Source organism: Zeus faber (genome assembly GCF_960531495.2).
Source record: "Zeus faber genome assembly, chromosome: 17".
Lineage (NCBI taxonomy): Eukaryota > Metazoa > Chordata > Actinopteri > Zeiformes > Zeidae > Zeus > Zeus faber.
In genome coordinates, this window is record NC_137204.1 from 21,975,254 (window position 1) to 21,995,765 (window position 20,512).

Sequence of the window (20,512 nt, forward strand, 5' to 3'; positions counted from 1 at the left end):
CATACAAGCCAAGCATTTGCTTATACCCAAATATTCCATCAAAGTAAGATTGCAAGAGTGGAACATTCCAGGTTCAGAAAGTGAAAGTCCTCCACGCCGCTTTGAGTCAACCATCTGGATTTGCTAATTGGCGCAACCAGGTTTTACAACTCGTGAGTGAAATCAGTTGGATCAGTGCGTGGGTACGAGAGCAAAAATATGACAGGATTTTTACTTTCCGGAGCTGGAATTTTCTACCCCTTGTCAGATGTCAAACAGAAATGATGCGATGCGCAAAATGGCTGTTAAGACGCAGAATCACAAAATGTTTAACCAAAACAATAACAAAAGCTGGAAAAAATAGAAACATAAATATATCATTTTGATTATTCTTTTCTGAATTCATGTATTTAATCAACTAAACGTGGATATAAACGTGAATCTGGAGATATTCTGTGAATGTTGCATCGTGGAAAAACAAAACCAGGAGTGCTGCTGTTCTCACATTACTTCGTAAAACTTCCTCTTTTTCTTCCATTTCTGCAGTGATGTTTCTAATTATACAGAGGCGGGTGGATGCTATGGTTACCGTAACTGAGAAGGCTTGGTTACAGTGTCACACTGGAAATGTAGACTCCAGGACATCTTTATCACCTGCATGATGAGCTGCAGAGATCTTATGTTTTTTTACATTATCGTACCTTTTCAGTCTTTACACCTCAAACTTCTGAAAGTCCCAAACATAATGATTAAAAGTATGCTCCATGTTTTTGCATTTTTTGTTTCTTTTCTAAATAATCACTTAATATTTATATTGATGAGCAAATATATTCCTTCTTGTTGCTTATATCGATACTATCGAGCTTATAAAGTAATGCCAAACATTTCAGTTATGTTTTATCGCCAAGTTCATATTGTGAGATAACTTGTCGGTTGTGTTCTCTGCTGTCATCCAGGTGGAGGCTTTGACCCATCAGAATAGAGCCACCACCGTCCATGCAGTACGAGACTCTGAGCTGGCCAAACTACCAGAGGGAGCCCTCAGCTCCATCAAGAGGAAGTTCCCCCAGGTAGGCCGTGCATACAAGGGGTCTTGATTTACTAATGGATATTAGATAAATAATTACCTGCATTTTAAAATATTTGTTTGCCCTCTTGGATTCCTACTAACAAAGATACATAAAAAAAATAATAATAATAATTCCGTCCAGCTGAGGGTGATCTATATGACGGATGCTTTAGATGGTGGTTGCAGGCCTTTCTGACAGTCAGCATGTCATCACATTTTAAATGCTCTCCATTTCAGGTTGTCACCCGGCTGATTCACTTACTGGGGCAGAAAATTCTCCGACAAGTGAACGGACCCCTGACAGGTGTGTGTGTGTGTGTGTGTGTGTGTGTGTGTGTGTGTGTGTGTGTGACTGTTTGAGAGCGTGTGCGTTTGAGTGGCTCTATGTCTGTACGTGCATTGAGGCTGATCATTCTTAATTATCCTTTATCTTTCGTCTGAGTTATATCTTCAGGCAATGAAAATGTTGTCATTTTGCAATACACAATTTTACAGCTTAATTGAAAAATGTATAAAATAAAAAAGAATAATTTAAATTGAAATAAATATTAAGGAAAAAATACAAAAAAATGGGTCACAGTATGAGGTCTAACATAGTTAATCTCAATAATGAATCCGCTACTTAGTAGTTTATCCACATCATCATCTACATTCCTACACTACACTGGTGTAATGTTGTTTATTTTGCTTGTTATTGTGTTGTATAATAAAGTGTATATAGTACAATACACTGATCAGCCATAACATTAAAACCACCAATAATAACCACTTGATATTGTGTAGCTCCCCCTCATGCCACCGAAACAGCTCTGACCTGTCGAGGCATTGACTTCACAAGACCTCTGAAGGTGTCTTGTGGTGTCTGGCACAGTCCCATACACAGCAAGCTGTGATGCACTATGTTCTGACACCTTTCTATCATAGCAGCATTAACTTTTACACCAATCTGTGCTACAGTAGCTCTTCTGTGGGATTGGACCAGACGGGCTGGACTTCACTCCCCACGTGCATCAATGAGCCCATGGGAGCCCATGACCCTGTCGCCAGTTCACCGGTTGTCCTTCCTTGGACCACTCTTGGTTGGTACTAACCACTGCAGACCGGGAACACCCCACTAGACCTGTCGTTTTGAAGATGCTCTGACCCAGTCGTCTAGCCATCACAATTTGGTCCTTGTCAAAGTGGCTCAGATCCTTACGCTTGCCCATTTTTCCTGCTTCCAACACATCAACTTCTGTATTTGAAAATGTTTGGCTAGAAAATGAATCAAGTAATATTCAAAAGTTATACAATTAAGTACTCAGATACCATGATGAGAGTAGAAGTAGTACTAGTCGTTGAAGTCATTTGGTGCTCATCTGGTGCCATTGGAACCAGATGAGCAATGTTATTCACTTCACCTGTCAGTGGTTTTAATGTTGTGGCTGATGTATCTGGTAAATGGAAAACAATTGATTATTACATTATGGCAGAAAGTACTTTTCTTGCTTGCTGCCAGGTTTGAGTAAAAGTCTTTTAGCAGGACACCTCCACTCGGTGTTAGTCTCAAACTCTCTTGAATCTTTTAAACCATATCACTCACCTTCTACAGTATCCTTTCTCTCTTTCTCTCTTTCTCTCTTTCTGTCTTTCTGTCTTTGGACACTTATCTGTTCTGTTTTTTCATATTGTTATAACATGTCAGTGCTTACTGGGCCTAGTACACCAAGGTGATGTTCATGGGTGACTGTGTATATATGATTAACTCTCAGCTCGCAGCCTAGCCCTTCACACCCCAGGGAGTAAATGGGATGCAGGAAATCAGGCCTCCAACCTCTCCACTGTGACCGTGCTGCCGGTATCAGAAGAGGTGCCTCTCACCGCATTTACCCTGGAGTTGCAGCATGCACTCATGGCGATTGGTAAGTCAACAAATACTTTTTATTTTTCAAATACTATACAGTCACATGGCCCATTCCTTGCAAGACACAAACGTTTTAATCAACGTACTGAGGGATTGTGGAAGTTCGGTGAAAATTAGTACTTGGTTAAAAAAATTAATATAATTATTTTGGTTTTTTTTTGTAATATTGTATTGTATTGTTTGGCGGTAATGGCACTATTTTCCACCTAATTAAATACCACCATATTCAGAAATGAACTGAAATATGAAATTTCTGAAAAAAAAATAATTCTGTGAAATATTACTGTACTGCATGTCAAATGGTTTACTGAAAACTTGGCAGCGATTCTCATTATGTATAAAATGACGATATATTAATATAGTATCAGACCGCGAAACATCTCAATATTCAATGCTATTGAACTGAATCATGACCCTTTGGATCAAAAATGTCCAAGTAATTACAAGTTGTTTTTTTTCTTCGGAATCTACAACCTAATGTACCAGTTTTCTTTCTTTGCAGGTCCCACTCTTCTGCTGACCAGCGATTGTATCAAACAGCGTCTCGGAGCTGCTGCGCTGGACAGGTGAGATCTGCGACCATGCAACCTCTGCATTTTACGGCAGTGACATTTTTGAAATTTTCCCCCATTCAAAACAAAGATCGCCTTTGTGTCTGAACGGTCTGTGTTTCTCTTTTGTTGTTTCTCACCCATTTCCTTTTGTAAAATCTCTCCTGATTTGTTTTGTCAATTATTTTCATTATTTCATTTAATTTCATCACATTATTTTACTCATATATTTCATCTCATTATTTGCATTACATTCAGTTCAAGTGTGTTTATTTATTATTATTACTATTATTTATTTATTTGGCGGGGGGTTGGCTTGAAATGGATATAGAGCTACGCTGCCAACTTGGGCTGTGACGGTAACCACAGTACTGTGGTCACGTAACGTCAACATGGGGTTGAGCTCATTACCACCTTCACCACAAATAATAAATATATTTATTTTATTTATTTGTTTTTTTGTTTGTTTGTTTGATTGTATTCAATTTTTTACTTTTATGTATTATATGTTTTTGCTGGTGAAAGTTACAGGAGTGCATTATGGTGTGTGATATCAAATACAAACACAATCATTGTTTAGTTACCATCATTGTCTGTTTTCCATCGCATGTTCAAGGGATTCTGGAGAATCAAAAATTTTCAGTTGCTCCCTTAGCACTTCAGCTTTGCGCGTTGAACGCGGGGGGAGCTACAGTCCATTAAACATATGGGGGATTTATTTTGTGTGTGTCCGATTATTATTATTATTATTATTATTATTATTATTATTATTATTATTATTTATTATTTCTAGGGCCGTACCCAAATTTTGTCAGTCGAAAAAGGATTCGGCTTTTGAATGCGAACGGAGGGCACGGTTCAGTGCGCAGGGAGGAACCGGACATGGCTCTCCGCGATCAGGGAGCACGGAGAGCAATGTTCGCGTCCTGATGCGGATGATTCACACGGACTCAAAAAAATAAAATAAACGTTAAACAAAATTCACACCGTCACAGCCCCACTGCCATCTAAGCCATCCACTGTGACTTTAACGCTCTCTCATCCCCAGTGTCCACGAATACCGTCTGTCCAGCTGGCTTGGCCAACAGGAGGACATCCATCGTATTGTCCTCTACCAGACAGACTACACCCTGACCCCCTGGACTCAGCGCTGCATCCGTCAAGCTGACTGCATCATCATTGTGGGACTGGGGGAGCAGGACCCTGCAGTAGGCGAGGTGAGAGGTGCATAGGACATGTGGGGGGGGGGGGTGGCGGCGATGGATCAGGGCCAAGACATGCAAAGTCATAATTTGTGCATAAAAACTAAAAAAAAGAAATAAAAAAACAGTCCATGGTATGTCACTTGTCACTGTATGGCACTCTATCTCTAGACGCGGGATTTTGAGATTTTTATATTTGGATATGATTAAGTGCAGACTTGGACACCTGTATATACTATAGTAAGAGAAAACAATGAAACTAATCAAAACATTGTCATTATGGTACATTCTTTAATAGTGTACTGTAAATGAAATAATGGGAAAATTAACATTTAACAATTTTACTGGAGAACCCATGGAACCTTTTGAAGGACCCCTGGAACACTTTATTCATCCCTGGAAGCAAAACAAAACAGTGCAGTCGAGAAAGAGATACAAATAAAAATTTGATCTATCTACACAAGCTAACATGAAGTACAATCCTTTCTTTGTAGTTACTAATAAAAAGTAGCAGTGGCATGTTGAGAATCACAGCTCGAGACCATTATTTGCGTACTACTCTAGGGCTGCAGATATTCCTCTATAATCATATTCAAATTTGTATGCTTTATTATTTTCAATATTCGAATATATTCAACATTTTAATTCTCAGATTTAGTACCAGGGGGGAGGGGCACAGGGGGATGTTACGCACGGTTCCGCAGCACCGATCATTGTGATCTTTTCTCCAAAAAAAACAAATAAAAACTCTTGACGTATTTAATTTACTCCGTTTCCTGCTGCCGCTCTACTGTGTTTCTGGGAATATTTCTCCCTAACTGGATGAACTTATATTGAACTTTATTGCTCATCACATGTGAATTAATACGCTACTGGCTAACATTAGCCAAAACATTATAATAAATGATTTTATATATATAAAAAAATACACAATCAATCAAATGGCAATTTCGACATTCGAATGCTGATGTTTTTCTAAATATTCAAGTTCTATTCGAATTTCGTTCCTGCAGCCCTACTACTCTACTCTCTGCAGATTTTATTTTATAAATTGTCATAGACCACAAGCTCTTTAAATCTGTGCCAAGAGGAATCGTCAATTGCTTAGAATGGACGGAGCTTGGCAGGGTGTGTTGAGATGTTGAAGGAATTAATGTCAATTTTGAACATTGTATTGAATCTTGTCTCTATGCGTTTAACCGGGTTCACGTCTATAGACTGCACTCTATACACTATACGCGTCTGCCACTGTACGTGATCATTTTTGGAGCGATGGGTAGAGGGGACCGTGGATGAATAGTATAAAGCGACGGGTATGACGACAGGCTGGCAAAGGTCCTGAAGAAAGGGACGTAGTTACCTAAATAAGGGGGGGGGGGGGGGGGCGTGCCATGAAGATGAATGACCATTTTGTTGCCTTTTAACAAGAGATGAGCAGAGAAATTGAAAGATGGATCAATATTCTTTCATGAGAGAGAGAGACACACACACACACACACACACACACACACACACACACACACACACACATCTCACCTTGCTTCAACACTCAAGTATTATAGTATATAGTAGAGGACCTTACTGCTAGCAGAAATAATGTGTGCTGGAAGGCTGTCTAACCCTCCTTTAGTCTAGTGGTCTGAAGTTGGGTAACCTAAGGGTTGGTCAGCATGCCCTACTTAAGGAACTAAAAGCGAAACCCCCAAAATATTGTCAAATTATCTATATCAAGGTTTTTATTTTTTTTAAAGCTGGGCTAGTCGAAATTTGGTCATTGGAATAATTAAGGGAGTTAAAACTGTTTTATCAAATAATTTTTTGATTGTAGCATATTTACGAAAGGTTTACGGAATATAAATAATAACTTGAGGAAGTTAATTTGGCATAAAGACTCACACATGCTTACCTTACTGTTTCTTTAATCATAAAGGTAACTCACCTCCGCGTCTCAAGTGGTTCTCTGTCTGTGATGGTCTAATTTGGCTGGCCCGTGGTGTTAATGCTGTAAAATTGCTTTCTGTCCCTGCGTGCCGTACATAAAACCCGCTTGCAAATATCTCGTAAAACATTCCTAAAATGTCTGTGCCGGCCACCTTCCCCATAGCTGGAGCGCATGCTGGAGCGAAGTGCGGTGCGTGCCCAGAAGCAGCTGGTGCTGTTGCACAGGGAGGATGGGCCGCCGCCCGTAGGAACTGTCAACTGGCTCAACATGCGCAGCTGGATCTCCAGACACCTCCACCTCTCGTGTCCGCGAAGAGTCTTCTCCAAGAGGAGCCTTCCCAAGCTGGTAGGAACGGGAAAACGTGCACCTAGAACGATACTGAGAGACGGGCTGAACACAGCAGCCTTGCTTCACATTTTTTGAGGAAGTACACCGGCGTCGGCGGACGTTTGGTGTCCTTTCAAATGCCTGACTGTTTCACCATGGCTGAATTGCGTGGCTCCCTGCCGGATCATCCACTTTCTCTCCGCATCCATCAGTCTGGAATTGCACCACTGTAAAACCATTATACCCAATTACCTTTTTTTACCAAGTCGCTCACATTGGGGGCATTTTTGATTCATTTTGTACCTGCTGTTCATTTTATGCTTCATTTATCTGAATCGTGTAAAAATCTTATTTAAAATGTTCACATTTGTTCTCTGACAATTTTCTGTGTTTGCCTAAATCCTTTTAAGTGCACATTGACTTTTAACAAGGTATGTGGCTCTATAGTGTTCTGTAATACGTCATGTTGCTATTAGAGTGTGTGTGTGTGTGTGTGTGTGAGAATTTTTAATCCGCTTGACTGCTTCACTGCTAGATAGAGCAAAGTTAATCATTTTCAACGTCAGCCATTGTTAGCGTGTCGAAACAATGGTGAATCAGGTTTGCATCGCGGTAGTATGTTTATCCTCTTCCTCCTCATTTCTCTTCTGTCACCCCGTCATTCCATTTTTTATTTTTTATATATTTTTTACCCCAAACTATATCAACATCTCATTGAATATTTTCTCCCATTCCCCGGATCTCCCTCATTATCATTTTCTCTCTTCTCCCATGCTCATTATTCACGGCCTCGTCATCTCTTTGCAGAGGGAGATGTATCAGCGTGTCTTCCAGAAGCCGGCAGACAGACACTCTGACTTCTCCCGTCTGGCCCGTGTCCTCACCGGAAACGCTATCGCCCTCATCCTGGGAGGAGGCGGAGCCAGGTAGTCTGGGGTTTTTTGGTATATGGTTTGACATGGCTCAAATGAGTTAAGTTGTTACTGTACTGTTGACCAACAGTACGCTGAATGTAGACAGGCTTTTGAACACCCACCTTTTAAGCGTGAAGAAACGCTATAATCTTTTGGCTACTGAGAAATCAGTTCACGCAATTAGTTCTATTGCATTGCAAACCAACAATTTAGTTCAACTGATTTCTGTATTCAATGCTCTACCATATGTAGGGCTGAGTGAAATGGACAAAATAAGGAATCACAGTATTTTTGGACAAATACCTCCATATAGTTATTTTGACAACATTTTGGGGATGACTTTTGGTACCTTTTTTATAAGAATATAAATATTTGAGAAACAATCATCAGTAATACGTGATATAACCCAGCAGGTTGAGGCATTGACTAGAAAAGCTAGAGCAGTCTATGAATTTCAGAAAATGATTAAAAGATTACTGTACTGTAATCCAGCCTTAAAATTTTTTAACTTTAATTGAACTACATCGCGATTTACTCACGCCCTTGTCATGCGTGTCCATATGACGGCGATAAAGAAGCTGCATTGAGGGGCCATTGTCAACTGCTCCGCTCCCTCCTTAGCCCTCTCTAACCCGTATCTCCGCAGGGGCTGTTCCCAGGTTGGGATACTCCATGCACTCAACGAGGCAGGCATACCAGTGGACCTTGTTGGTGGCACTTCCATTGGTTCCTTGATGGGGGCGTTGTATGCAGAGGACCGTAGCCACAGTCGTATGAGGATGAGGGCCAGAGAGTGGGCAATGGTAAGATGAAGCAGTAGGGATACCAGCCGTGGAAACCTGCTGTTCAGGTCTACTATATGGATATCCTGTTTTTCATCCATTTTCAGCATTTATTGCTTCACAGCCAGTTTTCAGGTGCAAACAACGTTTCGGTATTTTTGGGACATTTATATTTCTATTATTTTTGAACTTAAACTTAAATTAATGTTGCCATAACGAAAATAATACTAACTTAGCACTACATAGAGACTGCCATTATTTATTAGATGCAGTGGCATAAGTACCACCGGTGCAGCTGCACCGAGGCCCAGTGCCCGTTCCCATCCCATTGGTGCGCCACGATCTGCTCTCCACTGTGCGTCCCTGTGCCACGCTCCTCTAAATGAAAAAAAACATGTCTTTTTATTTGAGATATGGGCTATTTTCATTATACACCGTTGAACAAAACAAAAAAAGCACCGCGTGTTACGGGGACACTTTCTCAGACACACTCTCCACAAGATGGATGAAGTTATTATGAAGATTTATGACGTAAAATAAATGGAAAAGAGATGAGCATTTATCATTAAAAATGAACCATATCCCAGCTCATGGTTAGGAAAAAATGTCTATCCTCAAATTAAGTAATATTTAAGGAATCTGTAATTGGCAAAGCATCAACAGAAACAAGTTTCAGCCCCTGACCTCCGTTTCCACTTCCATGAAGGGAGTAACCAATATTTATAGACAAGCAGGGACTTCAATAACAACTCAACGATGATTGTGTGTAGATCATAATAGAATCATTCAAATTAAATCATTATGAATATGATTTCATATCAATCAACGATAAATATGATTTATAATATGAATCATATTTAGTGACCATTTAGTGACCTCTCTGTCTCTCTGTTTCTGATGTTGCTCTTTTTAAAATCGAGTGTCGTGGTGGTGATGTCACCGGTTATTGAGGTTCGTCTATTAAAATTTGTGGGCTGAAACATGTTCCATGTTTATACGGAAGCTGTGCTCATTAAAATCGGTTTCAATAACTTTCCACGGGTGTGGGCTTTTTTTTCCCCCAGCTGCGTGTTTTTGAGTCAGCATCTGATCAGTTGATATCAAGTTTTTGTCCTTGAAATCTTAGGTAGAAAGACTCGACAAAAAAAAGCTTGTACCTCACTGCTGTAAAGCTTAAAAGGAACCCCTTACAGATAGTATAATACAACATTTTAAAGATGTTTAAAGGTTATTATAACTACAATTAAAGTGCCCTATTGAAAGTGATGACAAATGGTTAAAGTGACCAGGATCCCAAATATAAGAAAACATTTTACCACACATTTGCCTTGCCTGGAACAACTCTTCAGACGTATTTGTTGTTTGTTTTCTCCCAGGAGATGACGTCGGTGTTCAAGAAGGTTCTGGATTTGACCTACCCCGTCACTTCAATGTTTTCTGGGGCTGCCTTCAACTCTAGCATCAGCAGCGTCTTCAAGAGCAAACAAATAGAGGTAAGCACAAGTACTACTGATTCCTGCTTCCTCCAGCGGCGATCCAGGAGATGAGACGCCACTCCAGGAATTTAATGGCGGAATTAAATGTGAGGGACTTAATGTAATTTGTGAAAATCACCTCTGTGTGTGTGTGTGTGTGTGTGTGTGTGTGTGTGTGTGTGTGTACAGCGAATGATGCATTACCCTCTTACTATCCATCTTGCCATGTAGCTCTATTTTTTATTTTATTGTGTTTTGTATTGGAGAAATGTCAGCTAGAGTGCTTAACTCATTACACGGTGTGTTAATTGAAATCAAAGGTTGAAATATTGTTTAATATTGTAATTATCAACCAATAAATGTTCCCTCAGCGCACATATTATTTTATTGGCTGTGGCTGGCTTTTCTTTTTCCAGCAATTCGGTGCAAGTTCTGCTGTCAGCAAGATTGGGGTCAGAATAACGTGGGTGGCACAGGAAAGAGCTATTTGGTTTTTCCCTTATCTATATATTCCAAGTCTGTATAGGAAATCGAGCAGCCGCCCTCCACAAGGCTGCCTCTGTATTCGCTTGACTGCCCTTGCCCAAGGGTAGCCTTAATGTTAGAGGGCAGAACAAAATATATGGTTCCCATTGTACAGGATGAAAAGTGGATTCATTAGGTGGGCCTAGTGTGTTTTGTGTGTGTGTGTCTCTTGATTTAGATGTGTGTAATCTACTGTGTATACAGGACCTTTGGATCCCATATTTCAACATAACCACTGACATCACTGCCTCCGCCATGAGAGTACACACTGACGGTAGGTACATACTGTATATGTCCCTCACCTCCTCTCCTCCTTGTGTTTCCTTAGGCAGCTGGTGTGTCTCCACACCTGGTTGTAAGCTTCCCTTCTGTTATTCCTCTGGTGTAATTTAATGTAAATTAAGACAACCATTTTAATTCAGTAGAAGGAAATAATCTATTTTTTGTATTTTTCCCACTTCTACGAGACTTATTCGATATGGCCTTATGAACGTCACAGCTACTTTTGCGTTTGTCAACTGTCGCAGGGTCTCTGTGGCGATATGTGCGTGCCAGCATGTCTCTGTCTGGGTATCTGCCTCCGCTCTGTGACCCCAAAGACGGACACCTTTTGATGGATGGAGGCTACATCAACAACTTACCAGGTTTATTCAAGTCCTTCTGATTGCTTGATACCAAGCAGCTTTCTAGCTGCAATTTCTTAGTAGTATCGCCCACCAATAATTGACTATGTGAGAGAATCTGACCCCATAAAGTTGTATCTAGACTTGACTTTTCAATCAAATATTTTTATGTTTTGATAAGCATTTTTACTAGTTCATAAGTTATACATTATATATTTAAGTCTCATATTGAGAAATGTCTTATTTCTGGGCTTCAATTTAGCAATTTGCAGTCAATATCATGCAGCCAAACGAGCAAACGAAAAGTACTTTTCCCCCATGACCCACCCAGCCCTGTAATGCTATTGTTGACTGGATAAGACAACTGATCAGAATGTGTCAGCGCCACCAGGTTATTCCAAGCGGGCTAGGGCCGGACACAAAAGCCACCTTCAGGCCCGTGCGGAATGAAAAAGATTATTGCCGTTTGTTATTTATTTAAAATATGACGCAGTTCAGTGGCTATTTGGGCTTATTCTACTATATGTAAACTAATTCTGCGCATCGACTGAAAGGCATTTCAGAATCCAACCAGTCCACTACCAAACATCTGCAAACCCCCGCCCCCACTATTATTTCCAGGTGTAGAGAATGCATTTTTATCTCCTTATGGCATTGACTCTTCCTGTTGGACGAGCACTAGCAGGAGCATCCAGCAGCTCCTTTCACCTCCCTTTCTCCTCTACTTCCGGGTTGACCATTGATGTTCTTGTCCCCGCCGCAAGAAAGTTCATCACCTAAGTTCATCACCAAACACATGCCAGCCAGCAGCCTCTGTTCTAATGTCTTCCCCTTCATGTCTCCACCATTCAACACGTTAAACGTTTGGCCTACCCTGAACTTCTCCATTGTATATTCCTAAATCCAGCAGAACTGCCATTTATTATAATCTTAAAATAAAACAAACTAAATGGTTGAACTGAAATTCTCTTAAAATGAACCCGACCTCCTGTTTCCAGCGGATGTGGCACGTTCCATGGGAGCCAAAGTGGTGATTGCAATTGACGTGGGCAGCCAGGATGAAACCAACCTCACCAATTACGGAGACTCACTCTCTGGATGGTGGCTGCTATGGAAACGCCTCAACCCCCTGGCTGAGAAAGTCAAAGTAAGGGACAGGTGTTGCTGGGTAGTGGCTGGGTAAACAAATAAAATGAACGGTATGCTTTAGTAACATAAAACGATATATTATGGCATTTTTTTAAAACATGTCTGTGTTCTCTTTGTAGGCTTACACATTTTACTGAGTTTTTACCTATGACTAGCGATGAACTATCCAGCTCTGGTCCTTGTCTTCGATCTTAGGTATTAAACATGGCAGAAATCCAAACACGGCTGGCCTACGTGTGCTGTGTCCGACAGCTGGAGTCAGTGAAAAACAGTGACTACTGCGAGTACATCAGACCTCCTATTGACAGATACCGTACACTGGAGTTTGGCAAGTTTGACGAGATTGCTGTGAGTCTGAGACGGTGCAATACAGTGTCGTGTTTCCTTTAAAAATAAATACATAAATGTTTTCTTGCCCTTTCATCTGAAACAATGATTGAAAGTGCCTTTTCACTGTATTGACACAGTATCTCACAAATTCTCACAATTTGCTTCAGTTCTGGAACACGCACAGAACGGCCGCAAAAATAGGGAAAGTACGAGCTCTGTAATGATAATTCCTTAATTCCCTGCTCAGGAGGTGGGCTACCAGCACGGCAAGACCGTGTTTGATGTGTGGAGTCGCAGCGGCGTGGTGGAAAAGATGCTGAAGGACCGACACCAGGAGGAGTTCCACAACACGCAGTGCAAAGGCAACGTAAGGACCTGCGGACGGAAATGAGGGCGAAAACACGGACGGGGGTCCGCGTCAGCGTCTAACATTATAGAAAAAGGCGGCGAGAAACTCTTTATCAACCCGTGAAAGGGGAAAGATGTCTGAATAAATGGAAAAAGGCATTAAGGGGAGGCATGCGTAGTTGCGACAGTGATTACTGTATATTTATAGAATTGACATTAGAACAGGTTCTCCAGTAGCAACTGAGCTGTTCCCTGTTTCTACCTTGTAAAGCTCCATCTTTACTAAAATCATGTTGAGTCCGGTATTTGTTTGCGCCGGGTACAGTTATCTGCATCCCACCAAGGGAGGGATGGTGTAATGCGTCACCCTCCTCTGGCTCCCATTGTGCGGTATGCGCCGCCGCTATGTTCACAAGAAAACAAACATCAAGAAAAAAGGGTTGTTCAATCCTGACGTTAGGATTGTGAACGCCGTGCATCCGAGCCTGCCGTAAGGAAGACAAGTTGTAAAACAGTGGAGGGGGTTATGAGGAAAGAAGCAACGTAATTAAGGTAGAAAGTAATAACACGCAAGAGAGGAACTCAGCGAGGGCTGGCGGAAGAGTTGCACCTGACGGCGCGACGTCCCCTAGGCAACAACGCAGCGGAGGACTCGCCGTGTGCGGTACGGTCGGCGGGGAAAGATGGGCGCGTGTCATGTCGGTGTGCGAGGTATTTGAGCTCTTTTGGAAACGGCGTTGGAGTGGACGAGTGTCTGGTTCGTCTGTAAATGCCGCTTCTTGACGTAAACACGTGGCCTCCATTTTGTTTGCCTGCACAGGTCGTGACGTGTCCAAATGCTTCCTTCACTGACCTAGCGGAGATCGTGGCCCGCATCGAGCCTGCCAAGCCTGCTCTAGTGGACGGTAAAATTAACAAAATTAACGCGCACGTGTGCTCGCACACGCACACGCACACACACAAGTACACTAACAGGTACGCCGACTATTTCTCTCCCATTACCCCTTGCTCAGTCACGCATATGTTTTCCCATTTTCTTTTTGTGTCTTAAGCCATGCACACGTTTGTCAAGCAAGCTTTGTTGTCATTTGGCTACAGATCTCCTTCTGCATTTACACACACACACACACACACACACACGTACACGCACACACTTGGGATTCTGTCTCTTTTACTCTTTATTATTTATTATTATTATTCTCTGTTCTCTGGCCTTATTATGAAACTGTCCTTCATCCTGTGGTGGGCAATATAGTGATATACCAGTAGAACTAACCACAATTGTTTTTATTGTAATAAAAATGGTGTCCAAATGACATGCTATCTGCGACACTACCTTAAACATGATGCTCTTAATTTGCCAAATACTCACTTAACTTCTGTTTTTCAAGTGCATTAACTGAAAATGATGTAATCTCATCAACTAAAATGTAATGTATATTGTGATATACAATTACAATTACTATATATATATATATATATATATATATATATATATATATATATATATATATATATATATATATATATATATATACACACACACACACACACACAATATACATGCATAGACGTATTGCCCATCACAGCATCTTTCTCTGTTTCTCTATTGTTTGCCCATGTTCGGTATTTCTCGGTTTAGGCTCTGGAAGAGGCGCTTGTTTTTTTGCTGTCAAAATATATTAGTGAGTGAATCAGTCTGAGATATAAAAAAAATGGATTGCTAAATAGATTGCTTTTTGGCACATTAGTTATAAGTACGCAAACATTGGTTGACACACTGATTGTAACACAAGTACAAGCTGATGAAAAGTGGAACCATGGTAGCTGTCTAATTCCATTTTTTTTTTCCCCGTTTTTCCAATTAAAGAGAAGCCATCTGTACACATGTTCAAATCAAACCTAGAACTTGTGTTTAGGTACAACTTAAAGGGGGCCTATTGTGCTCATTTTCAACAAGTTCAAGTTCATTTTCAAGTGCTCTGAGGTCCCCAAAACATGTTTTTTGCTCAGAATACACTCAAATGATGCATTCTAGCCATTCTAACATGCCTCTAAACCATCCTCTTCCAGGACGGTCTGTTTCAGTGGGTGGTGCCTCCCTCCTGATGACCCCGGTTCTGTGAGCCAATGGGGTTTGAGCTTGACTTCCAGGTTCTGTTGCATATAGTTCGGAAACTTTCGCTGTTTTCACCTTATCAGTCCGATTTTTTTGTTTCATTTAAATGTAGGGAAATAATATAAAATAAATACATCTGCATTAAAAACACACTATTTTTATCGGTTTTGTCGGACTGAGACCCAAATCTGAGCAGCTTGTTTCACCACTATTTCTGAAAACGACAGCTCACCAAAAAACTGACTGAGTTGTCTTATTTCACATTTTGCGTGTAAGTCCGCCCATCAGAGACCCAAATATATGTGCCGAAAAAGTGATTTCCTCATAATAGGTCCCCTTTAAAGCATAGGTTCTCTTTTTTTCCAACCCAGGCCTTATTGAAATGCGGCGCCTCACTGTCTTGAACATATCGCGAGGTAGTGTTATGAACAGTTATAAACAGTGGGAGCCAACATTATAATAAGGTCTGAGGTTTGTCCATTAACGTCGGTTGAAGTGATTGAGAACGAAGGAAGTGTTTCCATTACCCAAATTTCGGATTAATTGTTCAAGGGGGAAATTCAGCGACAGTTTGACAGTTTTGTTTTTGTTGTTTTGTTTTCTGCCCTCTCCCTCCTCCTTCATATTATGCACAATGCGTTCATCGCTGATCACCATCCGCGCTCCACATCCGTGTTCCACACCCCCCCGATCTCCGACACCTTTTAACCCTTGGTTTCATCCCCCGCTGGCACTCTTTACCTCCTCCCCTCTCTTCTGTCGTTCACCCTGCCCGTACTCATTGAACCGTCTCTCTACCTTTCCCACCTCTCTGGTCCCTGTCCTCCTCTGCATCCCCCCACCCCCCCCCCCCCCCCCATCAGAGGAGTCAGACTACCACACTGACTATGAGGAGGAGGCAGTGGAGAGCGCTCTCTCCGACATGGAGCTGTACAGTCACTATGGGGATCACACTGAGTGGGAGGAGACCGCGGACACGGTGCGCAACTCACTGCTGGACTCACACTCCCTGGGTGCATTGTACTAACGGAGCCCAGAAGGGGTCAACCCACACACACACACTGTCAAGGTCATAGGTTCATGAAAAAGCGTCCCAGGGACACACCACTGCAGTCGTATATATTATCTATATTCTTAGAAGTTCACCGTAGTCTTATTACACTGTTCTATACTCATTATACATTGTCTTTACAACTACAATCATAGTAATAATAATTCAGGATAATAATGCTGAATTAATATAGGCTACAAAACAAATGATATACTGCATGCGTTTGACTACTCAAAAAGTCATCCATCCAAAAAGACAGCATATAAGTCATTATACAAATAAATCTCCCTTGGTTTTTAAGATCAAACAAAATTGATTATTTATACAGCACCATTCAGACAAGTAAATGCCATTCAAAGTGCTTTACAGTATATCATAAATCCAGGACAGACCACATCATAAAATAAAATAGAAAAAAACATAGACGATTAAAAGAGGAAAAAAATAGTTGACTAACAGTGCATTCTTCAGTTGTTCTGGCTGTTCCAAAGACGAGAACCATAGACACTAAAGGCTGTCTCCCTATAGGTCTTGGCCTTCGTCCTTGGAACAGCAAGGAAGTCCACGTACCAAGGGAGCTCAGTGAACCACTGGGGAAATACCTTAAAACCATGTTGGACATGTACTGGGGGGTTAGGCCATTATGAGATTTTAACACAAATAAAATAATCTTAAAATCCCCTCGAAAACTGACAGGTAGAACAAATAAAATATAAAAATAAATAAATAATAATATAAAAAAATAAAAAAATCAAAAAAGAGGGGTCTTAGTCACTAGGCGTTCCGCGGCGTTCCGCACTAGCTGTAGCCTGCATCCTCCTTAGGAGCCCCTTAATATGTATATTGCTGTCAAATGTGTGGCGATGAATTCTAAAAGCATGATTAAACCTTAAAGACAGGTCTTTATGAGTGGCTCGAGTAATAAAGTTCAGACATTAACTGCATCAAATTTAAATTCACCTATAACCGACTGGTAAACGTCTCTCCATAGAAGATGTTTTATTGAATGAGTTGGGCCCGGTTCTCCCTGCTTATCATTTTGGTCTAAATTCTCAGGATGAAGAAGTCGGCGTTCCACGAATCCCTTCCGGTGTCGCCGTCAGCGACCTCCCTGCCTCCCTGGATGCCTTCGACAGTCTGCTGGACTCTCCCTCGCCTCCGCACAAGCAAGGTGTCCCAAAACCACTCCAGCTGCAAGTCCCCCCCGGGGATTAAGGGTTCTTCTTATCTTAACATTCCGACCAATGGAAATGCACTCTGAACTCTGCCGGGTCGCGTTCTCAACAGCCTGCCCCGCCGACCGGGTCCCCTAGGTTCCCAAGGCCGTCTCACCTTCCTGCGTCCGACGGGGCGCGATCGAATCCTTCCGGGCGACTCAATACGGGCGGTTAGCGTTAACCACTGCCGGCCGCCACCATTGCTATGCATTCCTTGTCTAGACCAGTGAGGCTGTGTGTCTGCTGAGACTCAAAACTTTCCTTTTCTCTTGCCTGTACACACCATTACCCGCTAAGTTAAATATTCGAGGATCATAGGAATATGAGGATATTGGAGGAATGTAAAATGTATGATAATAGATGTAAGGCTAAGTGTCCCTAAACAAGCCTCATGGCTAGCTTCTTCAGTGCAATCAAATTTACCCCGTGGGTACAGTTAAAAGTGATCTGCGACTCCTCTCTGTGAAACAGACTCGCTTGATTTAGGCATTGATAAATACTACCGATGTGAAGTAATGCCTGCTGTTTGCACATACAGTAAGCCCGCACTCAGGAAAAACGGTGCCGACCCACTAGAACACATAATTCATGCCTGGCAAGCGGGATTGATTTTAAAAGGGAGAAAAGTGAGGCCGCGCTCTCCGGTCGTTGCCTGCCGGCACCGTTTGGCCGAGCGCCGCTTGCCAGTGACATAGAGGGGGAAGCGCTTATTGGGAGTCACTTCAAAGCCCCGGTTTACCCCCCTCCGGGGCGGAAGGGGAGCATCCACCCCATCTGTTTTGCGGCTCGACTCGATCAGACGCAGACTAGGGAGGCAGACAGTACGGATCTGCTCGCTGAACCCCGAGCTCGAGATGCCGTCGCAGCACATACACGTCGACGCAGCTGGACAGTCATTTACTGGAACACATTTCAACGCACATGGTTGGGCTAACGAATAATCAAGGAAAGGTCACGATTCTGAGTTTCTCTCTTTTTGTTTTTGAAAATAATTAAATTGTCTTATTTGCATGGGCAGCCATACGAGAGCCATATGTTTTGAGTGCGATGTATGATTGGAAAAACAATGAATTTATATATATATAAATATATATACACGTTAAATCTACTAATGCGATAAAAGCCTAAGATGTATGCAAGGGCACAATCCGAGAAAAGCTGGACAATCATTCCAGCAGGACTACACTAATGAATCACACAGCCTTGATCACCACCGCCTCTGTTAAAACCCCGCCCCCCGAATTTACGCACCGACTTACCTCCGCCGCCACTATGCCTTTCAACGCAAATACCTTTCGAAACTATTTGGTTACAGTACCGCGTGTGCCTCCAGCGCTATGGTGTGTCACCAGCAACCCCGTAACTCAGCGGTCACCACTGGGATGGGGGGACACGGAACAGTTAAGGAGCTGTTGCCGTTCTCAAAAGGCGGCGGAGCTCCGTCCACGCTCTACTACGGGAGAATTTAATAATCCACGCCGCTGTCAAATGCAGGGTCGGTCCAAAAGAAGCACAATGGATTAACGGAGTAGTTGGCGGACTGTGAATGAATGAATTTTGCTGTTCTGCGCTCAGTGGGTGTTGGTAAAGGATGACGCGTTACTGTGGAGTCGTGCCATGATTTCAGTGTAAAATATAAAGCCTTAGGTCACGCCTATACAATAACAACTACTACTTCAGACGTCGCGCCCGCGATGGCACACATTTTACTGACGTGTTAACCTTGTCGAATGTTTACTAACCTGCCTGCATAACGATGATTTTTATTTATATTTATATGATTCACAAAAGATGTCATTGTCTGTTAAGAATAAAGCGCTCCAGTTGTAATCGTGTTTTTGTTTTTTTACTTTTAATTAGAATAGAATAGCAACTGCACCGACTATCAGTCACAGGAAGTAACATATGGGGCTGGGGCTGGGAGTGAGCAATGACACTTGGACGTCGTGCAAAGAATTGAAAAGGGTGTTTTTTTTTTTTTCTTCTTTCATCGGCGGAGGAAGCCTAACCCTGCCTTGGGTTGTTTACGGAGGCACAAATTAATAAATGGAATGGAAATGAAATTTAATTAGAAATAATGAAAATATACACTAGACAATGAGCACCGCTCGGAACCGTGTGAACTCATTGTGGAGACAAACAGATGCTTATTGGAAAACAGGTTCAGGCATGAACAACAGAAACTTCCCGGGTGACAGGCTTCCCTAAAAAATAAAAATGTGCCGGTACAAAAGGGAAATGGACTTTGTTTAAGTAACCGCATGAATAAAACATTTCAAGACTTTCAAGCCGCCTGCGCGAGCGCCTCGTGTCGGTTATGCACATTTTAGTATTTTTAGAGCTTATAGAGCTTATTGTGCGTAATCACGTCGATAAATTTGCAAAAATCTCAAAAAAAAACTTTTTTCGCTTTGTCATTATGGGGTATTGTGTGTAGATTGATGAGGAAGAAAAAGGAATTTAATCCATTTTGGAATTAGGCTGTGACATAACGAAATGTGGGCAAAGTGAAGGGGTGTAAATAATTTCCGGTTGTACTCTGTATGTGACAAATAATCTCTAGAACGTGAAGTAGTTCTTCGATGGGGGAAAGCCGAACAAACTGGATTTTAAAATATTATTGCCCCCTAATAAATCAAGGACTTCAGATCAAACAATGTCGAAAAAACGGTGTTTCCATTCCGATTCAACACAAAAAAAAAAAACGTTTTAAAGTTCCGCCGTTCTGCAGCCAGTGTCAGAATAAAACGGAAAACAAAAGAAGGGTTGTGAAATAAGTCGTTGGAAGGTGAGGAAAGGGCGCAAAGAGGACTCAGAAAGACGTACGAGCGGCACACGTAATGTAAAAAGTAAGACCGTTGGGTGGAGAGAGAAAAGCACTGTCAAAAATGACAGCCTCAGAATTCATAACCACGAGGGGCGAGGCCACGGGAATATTAAGCCGGCGCTTTGAAATACGCCGTTTGAAATGTCATATCATTTTAGCACAGCACATGGCCCGGAACC

At 41.8% G+C, this 20,512-nt stretch overlaps 1 protein-coding gene across 2 annotated transcripts in view; it reads left to right on the top strand.

Annotated features, from left to right (window-relative positions):
* The window catches only part of pnpla7a (patatin-like phospholipase domain containing 7a), a 43,605-nt gene extending 24,269 nt beyond the window's left edge, over positions 1-19,336 (top strand). For both annotated transcript variants that reach the window (XM_080017903.1, XM_080017904.1), the window contains exons 19-35: positions 936-1,049; positions 1,286-1,352; positions 2,800-2,949; positions 3,454-3,517; positions 4,551-4,719; positions 6,809-6,991; positions 7,781-7,899; positions 8,534-8,690; positions 10,046-10,162; positions 10,874-10,943; positions 11,197-11,313; positions 12,291-12,439; positions 12,637-12,789; positions 13,019-13,138; positions 13,940-14,024; positions 16,102-16,217; positions 17,346-19,336. In XM_080017903.1, coding sequence (XP_079874029.1) covers positions 936-1,049; positions 1,286-1,352; positions 2,800-2,949; positions 3,454-3,517; positions 4,551-4,719; positions 6,809-6,991; positions 7,781-7,899; positions 8,534-8,690; positions 10,046-10,162; positions 10,874-10,943; positions 11,197-11,313; positions 12,291-12,439; positions 12,637-12,789; positions 13,019-13,138; positions 13,940-14,024; positions 16,102-16,217; positions 17,346-17,504 — 2,109 coding nt within the window. In that variant the 3' untranslated portion in view covers positions 17,505-19,336. The remainder of the gene's footprint in view (positions 1-935; positions 1,050-1,285; positions 1,353-2,799; positions 2,950-3,453; positions 3,518-4,550; positions 4,720-6,808; positions 6,992-7,780; positions 7,900-8,533; positions 8,691-10,045; positions 10,163-10,873; positions 10,944-11,196; positions 11,314-12,290; positions 12,440-12,636; positions 12,790-13,018; positions 13,139-13,939; positions 14,025-16,101; positions 16,218-17,345) is intronic.
* The last annotated feature ends 1,176 nt before the right edge of the window (positions 19,337-20,512 follow it).